The sequence below is a fragment of the Labeo rohita genome, chromosome 3 (genome assembly GCF_022985175.1).
Source record: "Labeo rohita strain BAU-BD-2019 chromosome 3, IGBB_LRoh.1.0, whole genome shotgun sequence".
Classification (NCBI taxonomy): Eukaryota; Metazoa; Chordata; class Actinopteri; order Cypriniformes; family Cyprinidae; genus Labeo; species Labeo rohita.
The window spans coordinates 10783811-10802462 of record NC_066871.1 but is presented as its reverse complement, the minus strand read 5'-3'; the positions used below and the strand labels follow the sequence as shown (position 1 = coordinate 10802462).

Genomic DNA, 18652 nt, shown 5'->3' with positions numbered 1-18652 from the left:
AATGGAAGTGACAGGGCAGAATGGCTTTTGACTCTAAGAGGTGTCACTAGTGCATTCAGCCATATTTCTTTGACTGGCCTGTCGTCTGTCATGTGCTATCTGCAGACAGACTGTCAGGAGCGATAAATGTACGCTCATTTTGGCCTGCTCCTCCAGTGTCCTATCTGTCTGTCTGCCCTATCTAGGCCATTATAGTACAACTTAGTCAAAGTACTCCACAGGCATTGCTGAGGTTTGATATGACCATGACAAACACTTCCATTGCCTTGACATTCCTAGGCTGGAGATTATACGCCTAAGTGGCTTATCAAGGTTATTTTACCTCTTATAATGGAAATGAAAGGTTTGTGCATGTGTCTGCAGGTGCTTTCCTGTCTAAACAGACATTCATAAGTCTACAAAACTGTACTGTAATGATTTATTCAGAAACTAAAGAATCACATTTCCATGGAATTAAGATGATGAAATTTTTATTAAAAATGTTTCTCTTAAATTCCCCTGAAGGAGAAGTTCACTTCCAGAACAAAAATGTACAGATAATTTACTCACCCCCTTGTCACTCAAGATGTTTATGTCTTTCTTTCTTCCGTCGATAAGAAATTGTTTTTTGAATGTAATTGAACTTCCAAAATGCAGTTTAAATGCAGCTTCAAAGGGCTCTAAGTGATAGGATTGTGTAGAGCCCTTTGAAACTGCATTGAAACTGCAATTTTGACCTTCAAACCACAGATTCCCATTGAAGTCCACTATATGGAGAAAAATGTTTTCCTCAAAAACAAATTCTTTACAAGGAGGTGAGTAAATTACCAGTAAATTTTTTTTCTGGAAGTGAACTTCTCCTTTAACATTTCAGTCTGGATAATAATAAAAACTGCGCAAAACTTTGTGTGAAGACTTTCATTTACTCGCCCTCAAGACTTTCACTGACTTTCTTTTGTTCTATGAAATGCTAAAGAAAGCATTTTGAGTAACATGCTGTGCTTGCATGTGATTTCAATTCATGGAGACTTGAGATGTCCAGCTGTAAAAAGGAAAAAAAGGTTTTAGTGTCAGATCTTTTCAGTGAAACAACTTAACTGGCTTACAAAATCAGTTTGAATGGTTCGTTCACAAATTGGTTTTCGAGTTCATCTCATGGATATCTCACTATTGTTATTTGGTCACAATGGTTATCAGTTTTTAATGTTATCAGTGAAGAACTGAATTTGTGAATAGGTTTCTCACAAATGCTTAATAAAAAGTTATGTGGGTCACTCTTTTTTGTATTTGTATGGTGATTTTAGGTCCTTTTTCCAGTCTGAAACGCATTCATTGTAATGGCATTGAAAGCGTGGTTCTTTAAAATGTCTCTTTATATGATTCACAGAATAAAGAAAGTCATATTGGTTTGGAATAACATGAGATATATAGTCTAAGACTCCTAAATAGATATTTTACCACTGTTTTTTGTTACAAATTTTGTAGGAAAAGTAATAGATTCATTTATGACAAGAGTGCACCTCAAAATCTACATCCATAACATGAGTTCTGACTTTTATCACAAAAAGACTTTCTTCTTTGCCTTTTCCCCATCCCGCTTTAGAAATCATAAGAAATTATATATCACTTGACACCTTAAAATCTCAAAATTCATCCTTTGAAAACCATTTTAAAATCAGACATTGCATATTACAAAATGTGTTCATTCATGAATTATAACAATTTAAGTTTGGAAAGTGCATTTTCACGTCAGTGTTCAAAAATGGGAGTGAGAGTTAAAGGGTTAAAGAAATTAATACTTTTGTTCAGAAAGGGCACATAATTGATCAGACTGACAGTAAGGACATTTGTAATGTTGCGAAACATTTCTATTTTATTTCTTATGAACTTTTTATTCATCAAAGAATCCTCTGAAAAAACAACTGTGGTTCCCACAAAAATATTAATCAGCACAACTGTTTTCAGTATTGATAGTAATAAGAAATCATTCTTGCATTAGCATATTAGAATGATTTCTAAAGCATCATGTGACACTGAAGACTGGAGTAATGATGATGAAATTTCAGCTGTACTGTCACAGGAATAAATTACATTTTACAATATATTAATATAGAAAATCGTTGTAATAATATTTCACAGTATTACTGATTTTACTGTATTTTTTAACCTTGATGAGCAGACATAAAAAAAAAAAAAAAAAAATCGTACAGACTCCAAACTTTTAAATGAGCAATTTTTTTGGGTGGTGTAATTTATACATGTGTGTGCATTAAATTTAGGTTTCAAGATCATAATTGTTCTCTGGGAATGAAAAGCTCAGAGAGACATTGAACAAATTGGGATTCCTCCATCTGCATGTTCAGTAAAGCTCAGTACACAATTCAATACCACTTTTCATGTCCATGAGAAAAGTGTGAGGATTAGCAGTAGATATTAGATTTTGAGCCCCTGTGAAACAGATGGTGAGTGGGCTGTTCTTATTGAAAACAGACCCAAGGGGAGCACCGTACTGGAAGAGGAAAAACTGACTTTACAGGCAGCCGTGTCCTTGGATGTTTGGCTGTTGTTGAAAACGTCGTACTCCCACACTGTTTTTCTTGACTATTTTTTTTTTTATCTCCCACTCTGTTTTTATTCCACCCGTCAGTGGTTTGTTTCCAGGCCTGTCTAGGGTCAGTCTCCCTGAGGGGCTGCCATTAGGCGCATGGATAAGATAGGAGCAGAACTGATTGAGGTGAGACACAGGAGAGAAACGAGGGAAATACCCGCAGAGCCCGAAGGAGGAGCGAAAACAGCGGCTCGGCTCTTAGTCTCACACTTTTTACACATTCTCACATTACTGAGGACTTGACAGACGGTGTCTGCTGCTGAGGTCACGCCGCTGAGGTCACGTTTAAATTGAGTTGAGGAAATGATGACACAGGGGCTGCAACAACTAACTGGTAAAATCAGTATAAATTCATAATAAAATGATCAAAAATTCAGTAATTCAGTAATGTCATTAATCGACCCTTTACTTTAGTGAAAACCATCTTTCTCTGAACAAAGTAACTGAGCTGTTGTCAAATCTGCTGTCAAATCAATTATATAAACATAAACTTATTTTGGATGCGATTAATCACGATTACTCGATTTGACAGCATTAGCTACATCAAGTCAGGAGAGTATTGCACTGTTTAGAGCAAAGTGCATTAATTTAGTCATTTTCATGAAATATTGGACATTATATTTCTTTAAAATAAATCTAATTAAATTCATGTAATAAAAAAAATCTTATTTTTATAAGAACAGTAACTTTAATGGCATCCAGAGAGACTCATCTATCAGTGTCGTTCCACTGAATTTATGTGGTATTCAGGGTTGCCAGGTTTTCACCACAAAACCATTGCTACTCAAAACTAGCCCAATCACGTTTTGAGAGGGGTCCCCTTTTAAAAATCGTGTTCAGGGGGATAAAATGCATGTTTTTGTTGGGGTACCCCTGGTAAATTCATATTTCAGGGGCTAAATATGACATTATTGGGGTCGCCTCAACCCGCGGATGTCAAAAACAACCCGCAGCAGTGTTAAAGTAGCCGAATTCCGCGGGAAAACCACAGACTTGGCAACACTGGTGGTATATGCACCTAAAACATTTTAACTAAAACATAACAAAACAAAACAATATTAACAAAATATCATTACATTATATATATTTTATAGTGCTGTCAGTCATGATTAATTGCATCATTTTTAATATATTTGTATTGTCCTGCTTGAGTAATATTGTGCAATATAAATTAAAATAACTGTTTTATTTAAATATATTTCATTTATTCCTATGATGGCAAAGCTGGATTTTCAGCATCATTATTCCAGGTTTCAGGGTCACATGATCCTTCAGAAATCATCCTTATATTCTAATATAGTCAATGTTGACTACAGTTGTGCTGCTTAATATGTAGGAATAGATTTTTGCTGAATATAAAGATCAAAAGAAGAGAATTTGTTTGAAATCAAGATCGTTTGTAACATATAAATGTCTCTCCTGTCACTTTTGATCAGATTAATGCATCCTTGATGAGTAAAAGTATCAGTTCTTACTGACCCCAGACTTTTAAATGGCAATGTACACATATAATTTTAATCACCATAAAGGTTCACAACATTAGTTTTTTGTTTCTAGAAACACAGCTCATGTTATTGTTAACATACCTCTGGCATAATGTAAGTCTTCAAATTGTTTTCAGAGTTCCCTGACACTCATCCATTTTCCTTCTACTGGTCTCCTCCAATTCAGAAATAATAATACGAGTCTATCCACAAAGATAAAAGGCGCAGTGTACGGTTACAGCTAGATCAACAGTGTGGGAGCAGTCCAAGGTTCTGTGAAGTTCTGGAGGTGAAGGAGCTCCATGTGGGGGATTAATATGAGTTCTCTTCTCGCATCCAAACCAAACAGGCAATCCCACTGTAAGAACCGGGAAATCAAGCTCTGTTTGTTTTGCGCGAGGATTATTTACAGAGTCTGATATTTACGGAGACGGGGGCGGACAGCGTCACTGCAGCAGACGGCTGATTTTCTCTCTGAAATGAACAAAATTAATTTCGAAGTATTGTTATTGAGAATTTTTGACATTTTTTACCTACTCTTTCATTCTTTTATGGAGGAGATATTTTGAAAAATGTCTCAGCTCCTCTTTTCCAAATAGCGGAAATGAATGTGAGTTTTCAAACTCCGCCAAATGGTTACATTTTATATTGCAAGTGCTTTCAAAGCTATTGTATTGCTTCAAAGTGACATTTAAATCATTGTTTGATGAAAATGCCAAGTTCTGTTATGAAGCTCTAGATGGCGCAGACTGATGGGTCCTTATTGCAAACTGACAATATTTATTGCATTAAACTACTTGGCACAAGCTGATTGGTTCATGTTGCATACGTAGCCTATGAGCTTGCTGCTCTATATTTAAATGGCTGGTTAGCATTCACAGGGTACAAGGTGCTTGAATTGGACTTTTTGACATTTAAGGCCTTGAAAACCATTGAAAATAGCAATATTCCTGAAGAGGTACTTAAAAAAGTATTTCAATTATTGAAAGCCAATATATGTATGAAATACGTGTTTAATGTTTTAAAAAAGCACATTTTTTGATGCAAAATCAACTAAATTAAAAAAAAAAAAAAATTGCCTAATTCAGTTAATGCCGTAAAACTATCAAGTTAAACCAGTAGTAGTACTGACAGTGTCATGTAAACATGACTGAAGACACAAAAAGAGGTACAGATGAACCAAATCAATTGAGTGAGTCATTTAAGCTGAAACCACTTCGATTGATTCTCTCGTGACTTCTTTTCATATCAAGCGATTCACTAGCAAAAACCAGATCAAATTAAAAGAGCCATTAATTTTTGATTTTAATGATTTTTAAAACAATTTAAAAACCATTGCGTTGCAACATGATTCACTGTTACGAAGCAATCCAATCGGATCTCAAATCATTTGATTCATTTGATTCAGATCGGCCTTCAAATCACGTACTGTGATTCACGTGATTTGATTTAGATCGGAACTTCAGAGCAAGTTCTTGAATCATTCCACAAATTTAATGATTCCCGATTCATGCTCTGAGTCCTGATCTGAAATGGTGGTTCGTGAATCATTATTCAGATTAGGACTTCGGAGCGTGGAACGCAAGTCATTAGATTTAGAACGGAACCTCGGAGCGGGTTCACAAATCTTTTGCTTTAGATCGGAACCTAGTAGCGCGGATCTCGAATCATTTGATTCAGATCAGGACTTCAGTGTGATTTCGCAAATCTTTTTTTCTGTTTTTTTTTTTTTTTCTTAAACAGTGGAAAGCATTAAACCATAAGTGAGATCTCTGATTGAAGTCCTTAAAAATCAAAAGAGTAGTTCTTGAAAAGTCCTGGAATTTTATTTTACAGTATCTGTACAAACCCTGCATGCACTACAGTATTTCACAGCACACTTTCAGAGAAACCCTCCACCTCCCCAGCTCCACCTGTATAGATCTGCTACGTATTATTATATATGCTATTTGTGCAGCAGCAGTATTGGCGTATGTATTGGCAGTAACCAATAGCAGCAGCAATTCAGCAGTGTATCAGATGTATTCCACCAAGACCAAACATTGTCATATCCATTACAATGCTGAAATCTTCCAATAGTTGTCACGATAGAAATCTTCTTAAATGCTTTAATCTAATTAGCAATTCTTTTATTTTTACAGTTTTTTGGAGCGTATTAAGAGCAATTTATTTAGTCATTCTGCTAAATTTCTTTCTTTGTTTCCAATTTAAAAAAAAAAAAAAAAAACAGGTTTACATGAGGATTAGTAAAAAGAAGTATTTTTGGATGAACTATTCCTTTCAGCCAGCCAAACAATTTTTCTTGGAAAAAAAAAAAAAAAAATAGGAACATACAGCTGTATTTCACTTTTCTAGATCGGCACAATACATTTCCTACAGAGAGAGAAATGAAAACATTCAGTGATATGTCTGTTCTCAGTCACCGTGGAACAGTTATCCACCAACAAAGCACAGCTGCTGGATCTGGCGGTTAAACATCACTTAAGTAAGATCTCCGCTCAATGCCGAGGAAGGTTTTACTGTCAGATAAAACAAAGTGTGAGGTGAAAAGAATCCCTGATGAAGACGCTGAAACTTTAGAAAAGCATTCATCCCTTCCACACAGCTTTGTTCATACGAGCTCTTTCCCAAGACGACACTGATGCGGGCTTGACTGAAACTGAAAGATTTTTCAGGGCTAGTTTTATGTCATGTACTTCTCAAGATCTTTTTTTAACCAAAAAGATGTTTACTTCAAGGCATTTCCCTTAGTTTCTAAGCGATGAGGGTCTGTATTTGAGTCAGGGGTCATGAGGGATGCCTTTAATTGGATCTCATTTCTGGAGATCTGCTGTTTATTTGAAGGGGGACTGGGGCAGAATTGTAGCGATTGAGATCACCGCTGGGAAGGGAAGGGGTTAAGGCCTCTGTACATGGCCGTGCTCAATCATGCTTCCCTTTACTCACTGCACAAATACCCATGGGCACACTTTCTTACATTGTGCTAAAGTTGTGGCTCAGCGTAGATTTTTCCCACACTCTCAGCAGGCCGTCATGTGCATGTTGAGCTCTGATGGAAGGAGGAGGGAGAACTCAAGCTTTATTGGCCAATGACCTGCAGCACATACAATGTTGCAGAGCAGGGACCAATCAGAGAGCTCAGATAAGGGTCAGTTGGCAGTCGTGTGCTTTAGCTCTGATCTGCTGCAGCTTCTGGCTATACTGCATAGGGATTAATTTATTATGGAACTATTTATATACATTTACAGTTGAGGTCAAAAGTTTACATACAGAATGCAGAATCTGCAAAATGTAAATTATTTTACCAAAATAAGAGGTATCATACAAAAAGCATGTCGTTTTTTATTTAGTACTGACCTGAATAAGATACTTCACATAAAAGACGTTTTCATATAGTCCACGAGAGAAACAAAATAGTTGAATTTATGAAAACTACCCTGTTCAAAAGTTTACATATGCTTGATTCTTAATACTGTGTTGTTACCTGAGTGACCCACAGCTGTGTTTTTTTGTTTAGTGATAGTTGTTAATGAGTCCCTTGTTTGTCCTGAACAGTTAAACTGCCTGCTGTTCTACCATATCCTTCAGGGCCCACAAATCCTTTGGTTTTTAAGCATTTTCTTGTATTTGAACCCTTTCCAACAGTGACTGTATGGTTTTGAGATCCATCTTTTCACACTGAGGACAACTGAGGGACTCATATGCAACTATTACAGAAGGTTCAAACGCTCATTGATGCTTTAGAAAGAAAAGCGATGCATTAAGAGCTGGGGGGTGAAAACTTGAATTTTAAGATCAAGGTAAATTTAATTTATTTTGTTTTCTGGGAAACATGTAAGTATCTTCTGTAGCTTCTGTATCTGTAGATTTATATTTATAGTCTGTAGATATTTAGGCAAAATAAGAAAAATGTACACATCTTCATTCTGTTCAAAAGTTTTCACCCCCCCGGCTCTTAATTCGTTTTTTCTTCTGGAGCATCAGTGAGCGTTTCAACCTTCTGTAATAGTTGCATATGAGTCTCTCAGTTGTCCTCAGTGTGAAAAGATGGATCTCAAAGTCATGCATTCATTGTACAGGGTTCAAATACACACACATGCTGAAAAACCAAAGAATTTGTGGCACCTGAAGAATTTTTCTGAAGAACAGTGGGCAGTTTAACTGTTCAGGACAAACTCATAAACAACTATCACTACAAAAAAATCAGCTGTGGATTATTCAGGTAACAACACACTATTAAGAATCAAGTGTATATAAAATTGTGAACGGGGTCACTTTTATAATTTCAACTATTTTCTCTTGTGGACTATATGTAAATGTCTTATATGTCAAATATTTTATTCAGGTCAGTACTAAATAAAAAATAACATGCATTTTGTATGATCCCTCTTATTTTTGGTAAAATAATTAACATTCCGCAGATTCTGCAAGATGCATGTAAACTTTTGACTTCAAGTATATACACACACACACACTTAGTAAGAGGAATGGAAAAAAAGACTGATTTACTGTGTGTGCGTATTCTGAGGACAGACTGATAAATGCCACAGGCGCTGCTATCAGATATATACGTGATTTCCTGCCTGTGTTACATGAAGCTCTGATGATGATGTGCCGTGTGTGTGTTGTGTGTAGGGTTGGGGTGTTGGGCTTCAGTCTGTTATAGAGGGCCAGCGCTGTTCTACTAATCCCCTGTTTTCACACACAGCTGTTTCCTGTTGGGAACATGGGCCAAGCCAGGGGCCTTTGTGAGACACACACAAACTAGAGGACACAATTTGCTTTTCCAGACAATGTTCAGCGAAACGCCAAGGCCGCAGTGTCTGCCATCCAAAACCCTGCATGAAAACAACTTTGTCAGGAAATAATGCTCAACACAGCAGTTTAGTTCATCTCTATATTGCTTCATTCTAGGGAGTCCATTCTGTTAAGTCAGAACATGTTTTTTGCTTGGAGAAGTCTCCAGATATTGGGCAATAAATGCACTTATCAGTAGATTGCAGCTTATGAAGGCAGCAGACATAATTGATTCCTGGACAAGACCAGTGTGAACATGCTGTACTGACTCCGATCACCCTGAGCTTCAGACGTCTCATCAGTCAGCTTTATTTATGGATTGGGCTTTGACCTCTGACCTGATTCTCCTGTAGTTATAGGAGTGAAAGTCTCAACACATAGAGCCTGTAGGCATTCATGCGTCTGTTAATTTGTAATATTTGGAAATTGTAGGATCCATTTATTACAGCCAACGTTCTGTAATGTAAACAGACCTTAATGCAATGTGGTCACGACTGTAAAATGTGCTAATGTGCACTTAACCAAATGTTGCTCCAAGGGAGCAATACTTGAGAATGATTTTTCATCCAACTCCCTACAGCACTTTATATAGTAACAGGACATTATGAGCATTATGTGTAAAAGCTGCATTATAGAGTTAACTGGAGTTTTGCTGACGGGCACTATGTGGTATGAGTGTCCCGCATAGTTCTCAGACAAAGATAGGAACATCCTGTTACTTTTAGACTTTCCATTCCTGAATTAGAACAGCTTTTGGGATCGTGTTGGCCTATTTGTTTTAATAAAAATGTTAAAAGAGAGTTTTGCAAATAATTCACTATGTGAAAATACAAACTGAGAATGAGTTTTCTACAGATTTGCATTGTCCTGCTTGAGTAATAGAGTGCAATATTTCACAGCTTATTTGAATATATTTCATTTATTCCTGTAATAGCAAAAGCTGGATTTTCAGCATCATTACTCCAGGTTTCAGTGTCACGTGATCCTTCAGAAATCATTCTAGTCTTGATTTCTTTGAAAAAAAAAAAAAAGAAATCTCACTCCAAACTTTTGAACAGTAGTGTACTTCCTAGCATGAATCCTTTAATCAATTATAATACTGAAGTAATGCATATAATTATCATAGTAGTTAGTTCTGCTTTGTTTAAATTAATTATAAATGTGAATAAGTTGAAATGCTCTTGTTATTGTGAACAGAGTAAAACAGTCTTTTTTCTGGTCTTTTTTTTTTTTTTTTTACAGAGTGAATCAGTGAAATATTTCCTGGACAACTTGGATCGGATTGGACAACTGGTGAGTCATGATAACACAGCACTATTTATTGGGCCACACTTTAGTTTGGGAACCAATTCTCACTATTAAGGTTAGGTATGAGGTAAAGGCCAATATGCTAGTAATACACATGCTAATAAGCAACTAATTAAAGGATTAGTTCACTCCTGAATTGACATTTCCTGATAATTTACTCACCCCTATGTCATCCAAGATGTTCATGTTTTTATTTCTTCATCTGAAAAGAAATTAAGATTTTTGAGGATTTTTCACCATATATTCAATTGGGATTAATGGATTAAAGGTTCAAACAGCAGTTTCAGTGCAGCTTCAAAGGGCTCTACATGATCCCAGACAAGGAATAAGGGTCTTATCTAACAAAACGATTGGTCATTTAAAAAAAATAAATAAATAAACTATATACTAAGGTAGGATAGGGTGAAAAACTCCATCAAATTTTCTCCTCCAACACCAAAATCGTCTGACAGCATTGATTTACCTTTTTTTGGGTAAAGTGTTTTTTACACAGTGCTTTCAAACAGAGGTCGTGGCAGTGAACACTGGAGACACTAAAAAATAAAGTAAAATGGTCTCTTTGAGACTGATATTGTCCAAGGTTACCAAGAACACATTGTGTGTCTCATATGCACGATAAAAAAGGCCTGGTAGTGTTTTGTGTGAGCAAGGAAACCAAGGCCAATGACAAAACAAATGCATCTTATAGTTTGGGTGGGATGTGGGGCCTTTGAAAACTGCTTCGAAGATCATTTTGTCTGTGTGCCCGAATAGTGAATCCATATTCAGAAAAGCATGGAAAATAAATAATGCGTTCTACAGAGACAGTAAAGGGACATTGCTAACTGCTTGTCCGCAGTAGCCTGTTACATTACAGTACATAAAATTTCACTTACCACATAAACAGAGTAAGGAGAGATGACTGATAGGATGATGGCGATGGTTTGCAGATCCTAAGCACTGCTAATAAACATCTAATCTTGTCAAATGTGTAGTAAGTAAGTACTGCCGCTCCGTGGTGTATCTACACAAAATACGTATGATTGAGAATCTTGAAAGTGAAAGTAAAAAGCGAGAGCATTCAAAAGCGATTTTAATGCCCTGCATATTAATAGCGGCTCTCTGATGCCTGCAATTTATATACAGAATAAATACCCAACGATATAACTGTGAGAGAAAGCTTTTGAAATATATTTTTTTCTTCCCATTTCGGTTTTATTCCCTTAAGGGGTTTCGTAGTACACATCATTTCCTTTCCGAACATGGGATTCGGATTCGGGCACATCCCTAAGAGATTGTATGTTTATGATACAAGATTGCCTAGGAATCACTCTTATTTTACTTTTGACCACATAGATTTTAAAAATATAAAAGTATAGTATGATTGTCTTAGGTTGGACAGATGGGTAACAAAAAGACTAGAATGTGAAAATACCTGTAAGCTAATGACATTGAATTTAATGACAAACATAATGTATTGAACCTTTTTTTTACAGAATTATGTACCAAGCCGACAGGACATCCTATTGGCCAGGAAGGCCACCAAGGGAATTGTGGAGCATGATTTTATCATTAAGAAGATCCCTTTTAAAATGGTAGACGTGGGTGGTCAGCGCTCTCAGAGACAGAAATGGTTTCAGTGCTTTGACGGCATCACCTCCATCCTCTTCATGGTGTCCTCCAGCGAGTATGACCAGGTGCTGATGGAAGACCGTCGCACCAACCGCCTGGTGGAGTCCATGAACATCTTTGAGACCATAGTCAACAACAAGCTCTTTTCCAATGTGTCCATAATCCTCTTCCTCAACAAGATGGACCTTCTGGTGGAGAAGGTACGCAAAGTCAGCATTCACAAACACTTTTCAGATTTCCGGGGAGACCCTCACCGACTAGAGGACGTGCAGGCCTATCTCGTGCAATGCTTCAACCGCAAACGGCGCAACCGCAGCAAGCCACTTTTCCACCACTTCACCACTGCTATTGACACTGAGAACATTCGTTTCGTCTTCCATGCCGTCAAAGACACAATTCTTCAGGAGAACCTTAAAGACATAATGTTGCAGTGACTTGTGATCTGTTTTGCCATTGTTTTGAGTCCGTTTTTTTCAATCCTATTGCAAGAGGATGCTTTCTGAAGTTCTTTTGATTCGTTTTACCTTAACAACTGTGCAAGAGCAACATCATGGTGTAAAATTTGCATCATGTGTTAGCTAATCATGTACTCCATCATCATCCACTCCTTCGTCGTCACTAATTTTGATGTCTTCCTGTGAAACAGGAAGTCTAAAGACTCCTTGGATGGCGGAAAAGCCAAGAACAAAAAAATGAAGCAGACTGATAATCGTTATTAGAGTATTTTCACCTCTTTCCTCAAGGATAATCTCAATGCACAATAACTTTACACTGGCTCATCTCCCAAACAACATCCTGAAAATAAACAGCAAACCTGCACTGAATAGTTAATTTCATGTCACCTTGACAGGTTTATTTTTTATTTAATCTAACATCTAAATCACATTTTGCTTTATCTATACTTGTGAGTTTATAGATGACTGCAAAATTCTCATTAACAACTAAGCAGGGTTTTTGTACATAGAGTGAATAGCAGCTTTTGTACATGTTACCTGTCTCCTCTGCTTTTATGTGTCTCTTCACGTTAAGCTACAAGCTTTTGAAATATAGAGTAGGGTCAAATCACTGGTTATGCCTAACACCACTAACTTAAGACAAATAATGCATTAATGGTATTCCTTAAATGTCATTATTGCACAGCGTATGTACTTTATGAGTATTCATATGATGTTAATCCTCTTGAAATGTATGTAACCTGTGTAGTTTATGAATTTACAAGGAGGGAGTCAACCCGAGTTTTGTTTTCTGGATCTTGATGAATGTCAGCTGCGAACAGCTGTGTGCTTTGGGTTGTAGCTGGAGTTGGGATCCCGGACGAGCCCCCGATTTTGTTGCGCCAATGTTGTGATTTATTCTTTTGAACTACTCCATGAACGGGGTGTGAAGTGACTTCCTGGTGATGTCTGCCAATGCTGAGAAGTATTTGTTGTGGGTGATGGCACAGTTTGATTTATTTTCCAGAGATCTGGTTTTGTCATCAGAGGCAGTCGCTGACTCACAGTCTTTTCGGAGGATGAGCAGTTTCAGTTGCAGTGCAGGTGTCCACTTGTCAAAGTTTTGTTTTTACCATTGTTTTGCATTTACGAAAAGCTTGAGATATGCTATCAAATCATTTTCAAGTTTTAACAAGAGCATCAAGCCCTTTTCTTGCATACTTTCTTTCTTTGTGGACTGCAATGGAAACTGTGGCTCATTTCTTGCAAAACAACATTGACAATGTTACTCCGTGCCCTAAAGGTATTTAAATTCTGGCCTTCCTCGTAATCACCGCAGTGCCATGTTGCCTTACTGAAAGTTGGCAGGAAGGGATTTGATTTGAGATATTGGACACACCCTAAACCTTTGTCCCTGACAGATCTTCCCAGTGGGACGAAACACATGCATTTACTGGAAGATCTCTGGCTCCTCTTGTGCGCATAAAGAAGCAGATTGGATTCTTTAATTCAGGGCTGTGTTTGTCCTTGTTTCCTCTTTCAAGACCGTAAATCCATTGGGAGAGTTTGAAAGTTAAATAGCGGAAAAGAAACACAGGCACAGTATGGCTATTAAAACTCGCAATCAAGATAAGCATATGGCGTGTAATTAAACTGATATAAATTAGATTTGGAGAATAATCATCAAAGAAACTATTTCCAGTTGCAATTTCAATCTACTGAAGGTGATTTAACTACAGTATTTACGTTACATTTGCTGCTCTGGTGTTTTGTCCCTCTTTGGATCTCCTGAGTGTCACTGTTAACAGGATGTCTACTTCAACACTCTTTCAGTGTTTTACTGTACTTTTTTCAGCTTTCAGATGTTGCCTTCCTAATGTTTTATGTATCCAGTGATTGTAAAAAGTGTGAAATTTCAGATTTTAACTTCATTATGTGTGTTTTGTATATAAGAATTGTATAAATACAATAAAATGTTGAGCTATACTTTTGAGCTTTTTGAATTCAAGATGTTTACTAAGATTCTTTACTAAGACCCACAATTAAATTTAAAGGTATCATCGGATGCAAAATTCACTTTTACATGTTGTTTAAACATAAATGAGTGTAGGCAGTTTGTGTAGAACTGTTCAGAACTGTGCTAGCTAACCATGTGCTGATTAGCATCTTTGAGCTAGCTTTAAAACTATCTAAAATTGTCACTACTAAAACATTTGGTGGAGTTTCGGTAGTGACATCTTTGTTTTTTGAAGCGTTATCCCATAAAATTGTCACTACCGAAACAATGTATGTTTTAGTCCATTGGCTGAGACTGATTTTAACAAAAACCCCTAAATTTATGATCAGGAAATATTCCTGTGTCCCCCTCTCTAATAGCTACAAGGTGTGAGTAGATATCATTTTGAGGTAAATGTGTTCAAAAGTCTGAAAATCTGTGTTTAAATTTAAGGATCGTCACCACCAAACACTTTTTTCTGCAATTAAACACACTTTTTTTGGGAGTTATTCCATTACATGTAGTTTTTATGTGTGTACAACTGTTCAGAACTGTGCTAGCTAACCATGTGCTGATTAGCATCTTTGAGCTAGCTTCAAAAATATCTAAAATTGTCATTACCGAAACATTTGGTGGAGTTTCGGCAGTGACATCGTTGTTTTTTTGGGTGTTATAACACATAACACATAATCTTCATTTTGGGGGAAATACAATTTTAGTACAGTTATGCAATTTTTTTGTAATTTAGTATGTTTTAATAGTGTTTTAGTTTGCAAATTAAAATTCTGTAATGATTTAGTCACTACTAAAGCATTATTGCTACTACTGAAAATTTGCAGTCACTACTGAAACATGGGTATATTGAATTATCAACTAAGCTGTTATGATAGTCTTTGGTTCAATGTAAATTCAAACTAATGAATCCGTAACTTTGAAATCAGTATGATCAACTTTTTGCCTTTTACAAAGAAAAATAGATTCAAAATACAACAAATCTCATAAATCACACATGAAATATTGTTAAAAATGTAATTGTTATACAAAAATAAAATAGTAAATATATATATATATATATATATATCTCTACAATGTAGATATAACCCTTCTAATTATTAAATTATTATTACTGTGTTTCGGTAGTGACATAGCTGGGGAGGGGAAAAATATTCCAAAACCTTATGAAAATACAATATGAGAATTAACTGCACAGTTACTAGAAATGTGTACCTTGGATATTATACAATTTGCATACAGATATTTTGGAAAAAGACATTTTTTCAAGACATTTCCAACTCGGACTTTGGACCAATTCTGTAGAATGGCCCATGCACATCATATATTATTAATATATCATTTAAAATGCTTTTTTACTCTAAAATATAGTGATGACCACATGATGAATAAGAGTTCACTGCAAGTCACCAATACTCATATATAGATGATGCACAGGGTCATTGCCACAAAGGCCAAACATCAACACAGATGACACGAAAATAACAGAATAAACATTCACTAAGTAACAGAAAAGTACATTACTGATAACAAAAACAGGAAGATAAATGTCCTTTTATGACTTCTCGCAACCTCAAAACAATTTAGCGAACAAAACTAAATAAAAATGTTCTTAAAATCAATCATACGCAACGTGACAGATGATTTTACCTCCAAATACTACAGTTTGATTGGACAATCAGCCATTGACATATCTGACCAGAGCTGCATTTCATTATTTGCACTTAGCTGTCTGTGGTGAGAAAGGATACGAGTCATTTTTTGGGTCACGTCCCACTGGTTGAGAACCAGTTATATAGGCCAATAGGCCATATGTTAAAAGTTAGATTATCTGCGATGAATTAGTGTCGTTTTTGTATCTTATTACTATTAGCTTTCTGGCGTCTTATTTGTGTGTAAAGTTTAAATCTGCTGTTTTCCCATATATGAAAATCCTTTATTACCACACTGTGCATTTCCTGCACATGGCTTTGGGAGCAAGTTCAAACAAAGACAAATAAACAGAGGTTATGCAAGAGTTAAGTGGCAGAGGAAGTGTTACCCCCAACTGGGGCCTGTGCTCAGTAAGTAGCATTTTAACTTGAAGCTCAGATGCATCTTTTTCAAAAACACGGGTGGCAAGCTATTTTAGGCTTTATTGTCAAATACGAGTTGCTGAGAACTTCTTTCCTGTGAGGGAGCTAATGTTTGACTATGAACAAAGAGGTCCTATTATGGTAAGACACATCTAAACAAATATTCCCCATGTAAACCTTGACAAATCCTCTGCTTAAGGAACAAGATAATGTCTAGGCGCACAAAGTGCCTTTTCTGGGCCAGCCATGGCTTATTTGCGTGAGGTAAAACTCATGACTTGTGTTATACTTACATTTCCTCCAGGCTGCCTTTCACTGCACTTCAAAATTGAATGCTGATATTTAGTAATAAATGAGGGCAGCAGTCATTGGCAGGCTGTTTAACAGTGTTTCAGTCTGCCCTTTATTTTAATCTGCCTGCTAGGCCTGTGTTGAGCTCTCGAATACACATCCAGCAGTGATTCGTCCAGTATTAAGAAGTGAAAGAAAATGTCAGATCTGACATTAGCTGGAAAAGATGTGCCTACGGGAACTTTACTGTTAGTAATCTAATCGCAGCCGCAAAAACATTGCTAGAAGGACACCAGTCATTGTGCAGAGCTCGTCCAGACAGAACAAATCATCTGACTCTTGTATGACTGCAAAATTTCTCACTAACTGAAGACAAACGAACATGAACTTCAAACTACTTGCAACAAGAGCGCCCCCTATTGGTTATGTGTTAAGGAGCATCTACTTAAAAACCCCCACCTTGAAAGTCTTCTGTAAAACATAGTATTAAACATTGCAAGTAGAAAAAGAAACAAAAATGAATTTTAAAAAATATACAACGATGCTTCTGCTTTATTTTACTACATAAAGAATACTTTTCATTCAGCAGGGATAAATTAATTAATTTTTAAAGAAGTATCTTCTGCTCACCAAGCCTGCATTTATTAGATTTTTTATTATTAGATTTTTTATTATTATTATAATCAATATTTTTAAACCAGTTGAGTATATTTTTTTCAAGATTTTTTGATGAATAGAAAGATCCAAAGATCAGCATTTATCTGAAATAAAAAGCTTTTGTAATATTATGCGCTATACCATATTTTTTTGGGAAGGAAATTATAGAAATTAATACTTTTATTAAGCAAGGATGCTTTAAATTGATCAAAAGTGATGATAAAGACATTTATAATGTTACAAAAATTCTATTTCAGATAAATGCTGTTCTTCTGAGCTTTATATTCGTGAAAGAACCTGATAAAAAATATTAATAATATTAGAATGATTTCTAAAGGATCATGTGACTGGTAGTAGCAATAGCCAACAATACATTGTATGGGTCAAAATTATAAACTTTTCTTTTATGCCAAAAATCATTAGGACATTAAATAAAGACTGTGTTCCATGAAGATATTTTGTAAATTACCTACCATAAATATATCAAAACTTCATTTTTGATCAGTAATATGCATTGCTAAGAACTTCGTTTGGACAACTTTAAAGGCGATTTTCTCAATATTTAGATTATTTTGCACCCTCAGATTCCTGATTTTTTAAATAGTTATATCTCAGCCAAATATGATCTATTTCAGTTAAATGCTGTTATTCTGATCTTTATATTCATGAAAGAACCTGATAAAAATATTAATAATATTAGAATGATTTCTAAAGGATCATGTGACTGGAGTAATGATACTAAAAATTCAGCTTTGAAATCAAAGGAATAAATTACATTTTAAAATATATTCAAATAAAAAGCAGTTATTTTAAATAGTAAAAAATATTTCAAAATTTTACTATTTTTGCTGTACTTTAGATCAAATTAAAAAAAAAACATTACAAATCTTACTGTTCAAAAACTTTTTACTGGTAGTGTATATTACAAAACATTTTGATTTAAAATAAATGCTATTCTTTTGAATGTTCTACAACTATTAATATTTCAGGATATTGCTGCTTTTACTGTATTTCTGTTTCAATAAATGTACCCTTGGTGAGCATAAAAGGCTCCTTTCAAAAATCGTAATAGAATATAAAAATATAAAACTATATTAAAAAATGATTCCTGTAAAATAACTTTTAACACTAGGAACCAACAACCATGGTCAAAATAACTAAAATAAAATGAAATAAATAATTGTTGTTTTTATTATTATTATTATTTTAAATTAAGGCCTTTGATGAGGTTATACATGAGCATCATATCATTATCACTAGTATCTTTACATTCCAAAATATACAAAAGAGAAGTTAGTTTCACACAGATGTGAAAATATAATTCGTTAGACGTTGAACTGCGGTTTAGGTCCCCAGTTCATTCACTGGATGAAAAGAGTAATACAATAATCTCCTTTATA

At 35.5% G+C, this 18652-nt stretch overlaps 1 protein-coding gene across 1 annotated transcript in view; it reads left to right on the top strand.

Annotated features, from left to right (window-relative positions):
• gna12a (guanine nucleotide binding protein (G protein) alpha 12a) overlaps nt 1-14207 on the top strand; it is a 40637-nt gene extending 26430 nt beyond the window's left edge. The window contains exons 3-4 of the mRNA XM_051103118.1: nt 10111-10161; nt 11652-14207. Coding sequence (XP_050959075.1) covers nt 10111-10161; nt 11652-12221 — 621 coding nt within the window. The 3' untranslated portion in view covers nt 12222-14207. The remainder of the gene's footprint in view (nt 1-10110; nt 10162-11651) is intronic.
• Nucleotides 14208-18652: the final 4445 nt, after the last annotated feature.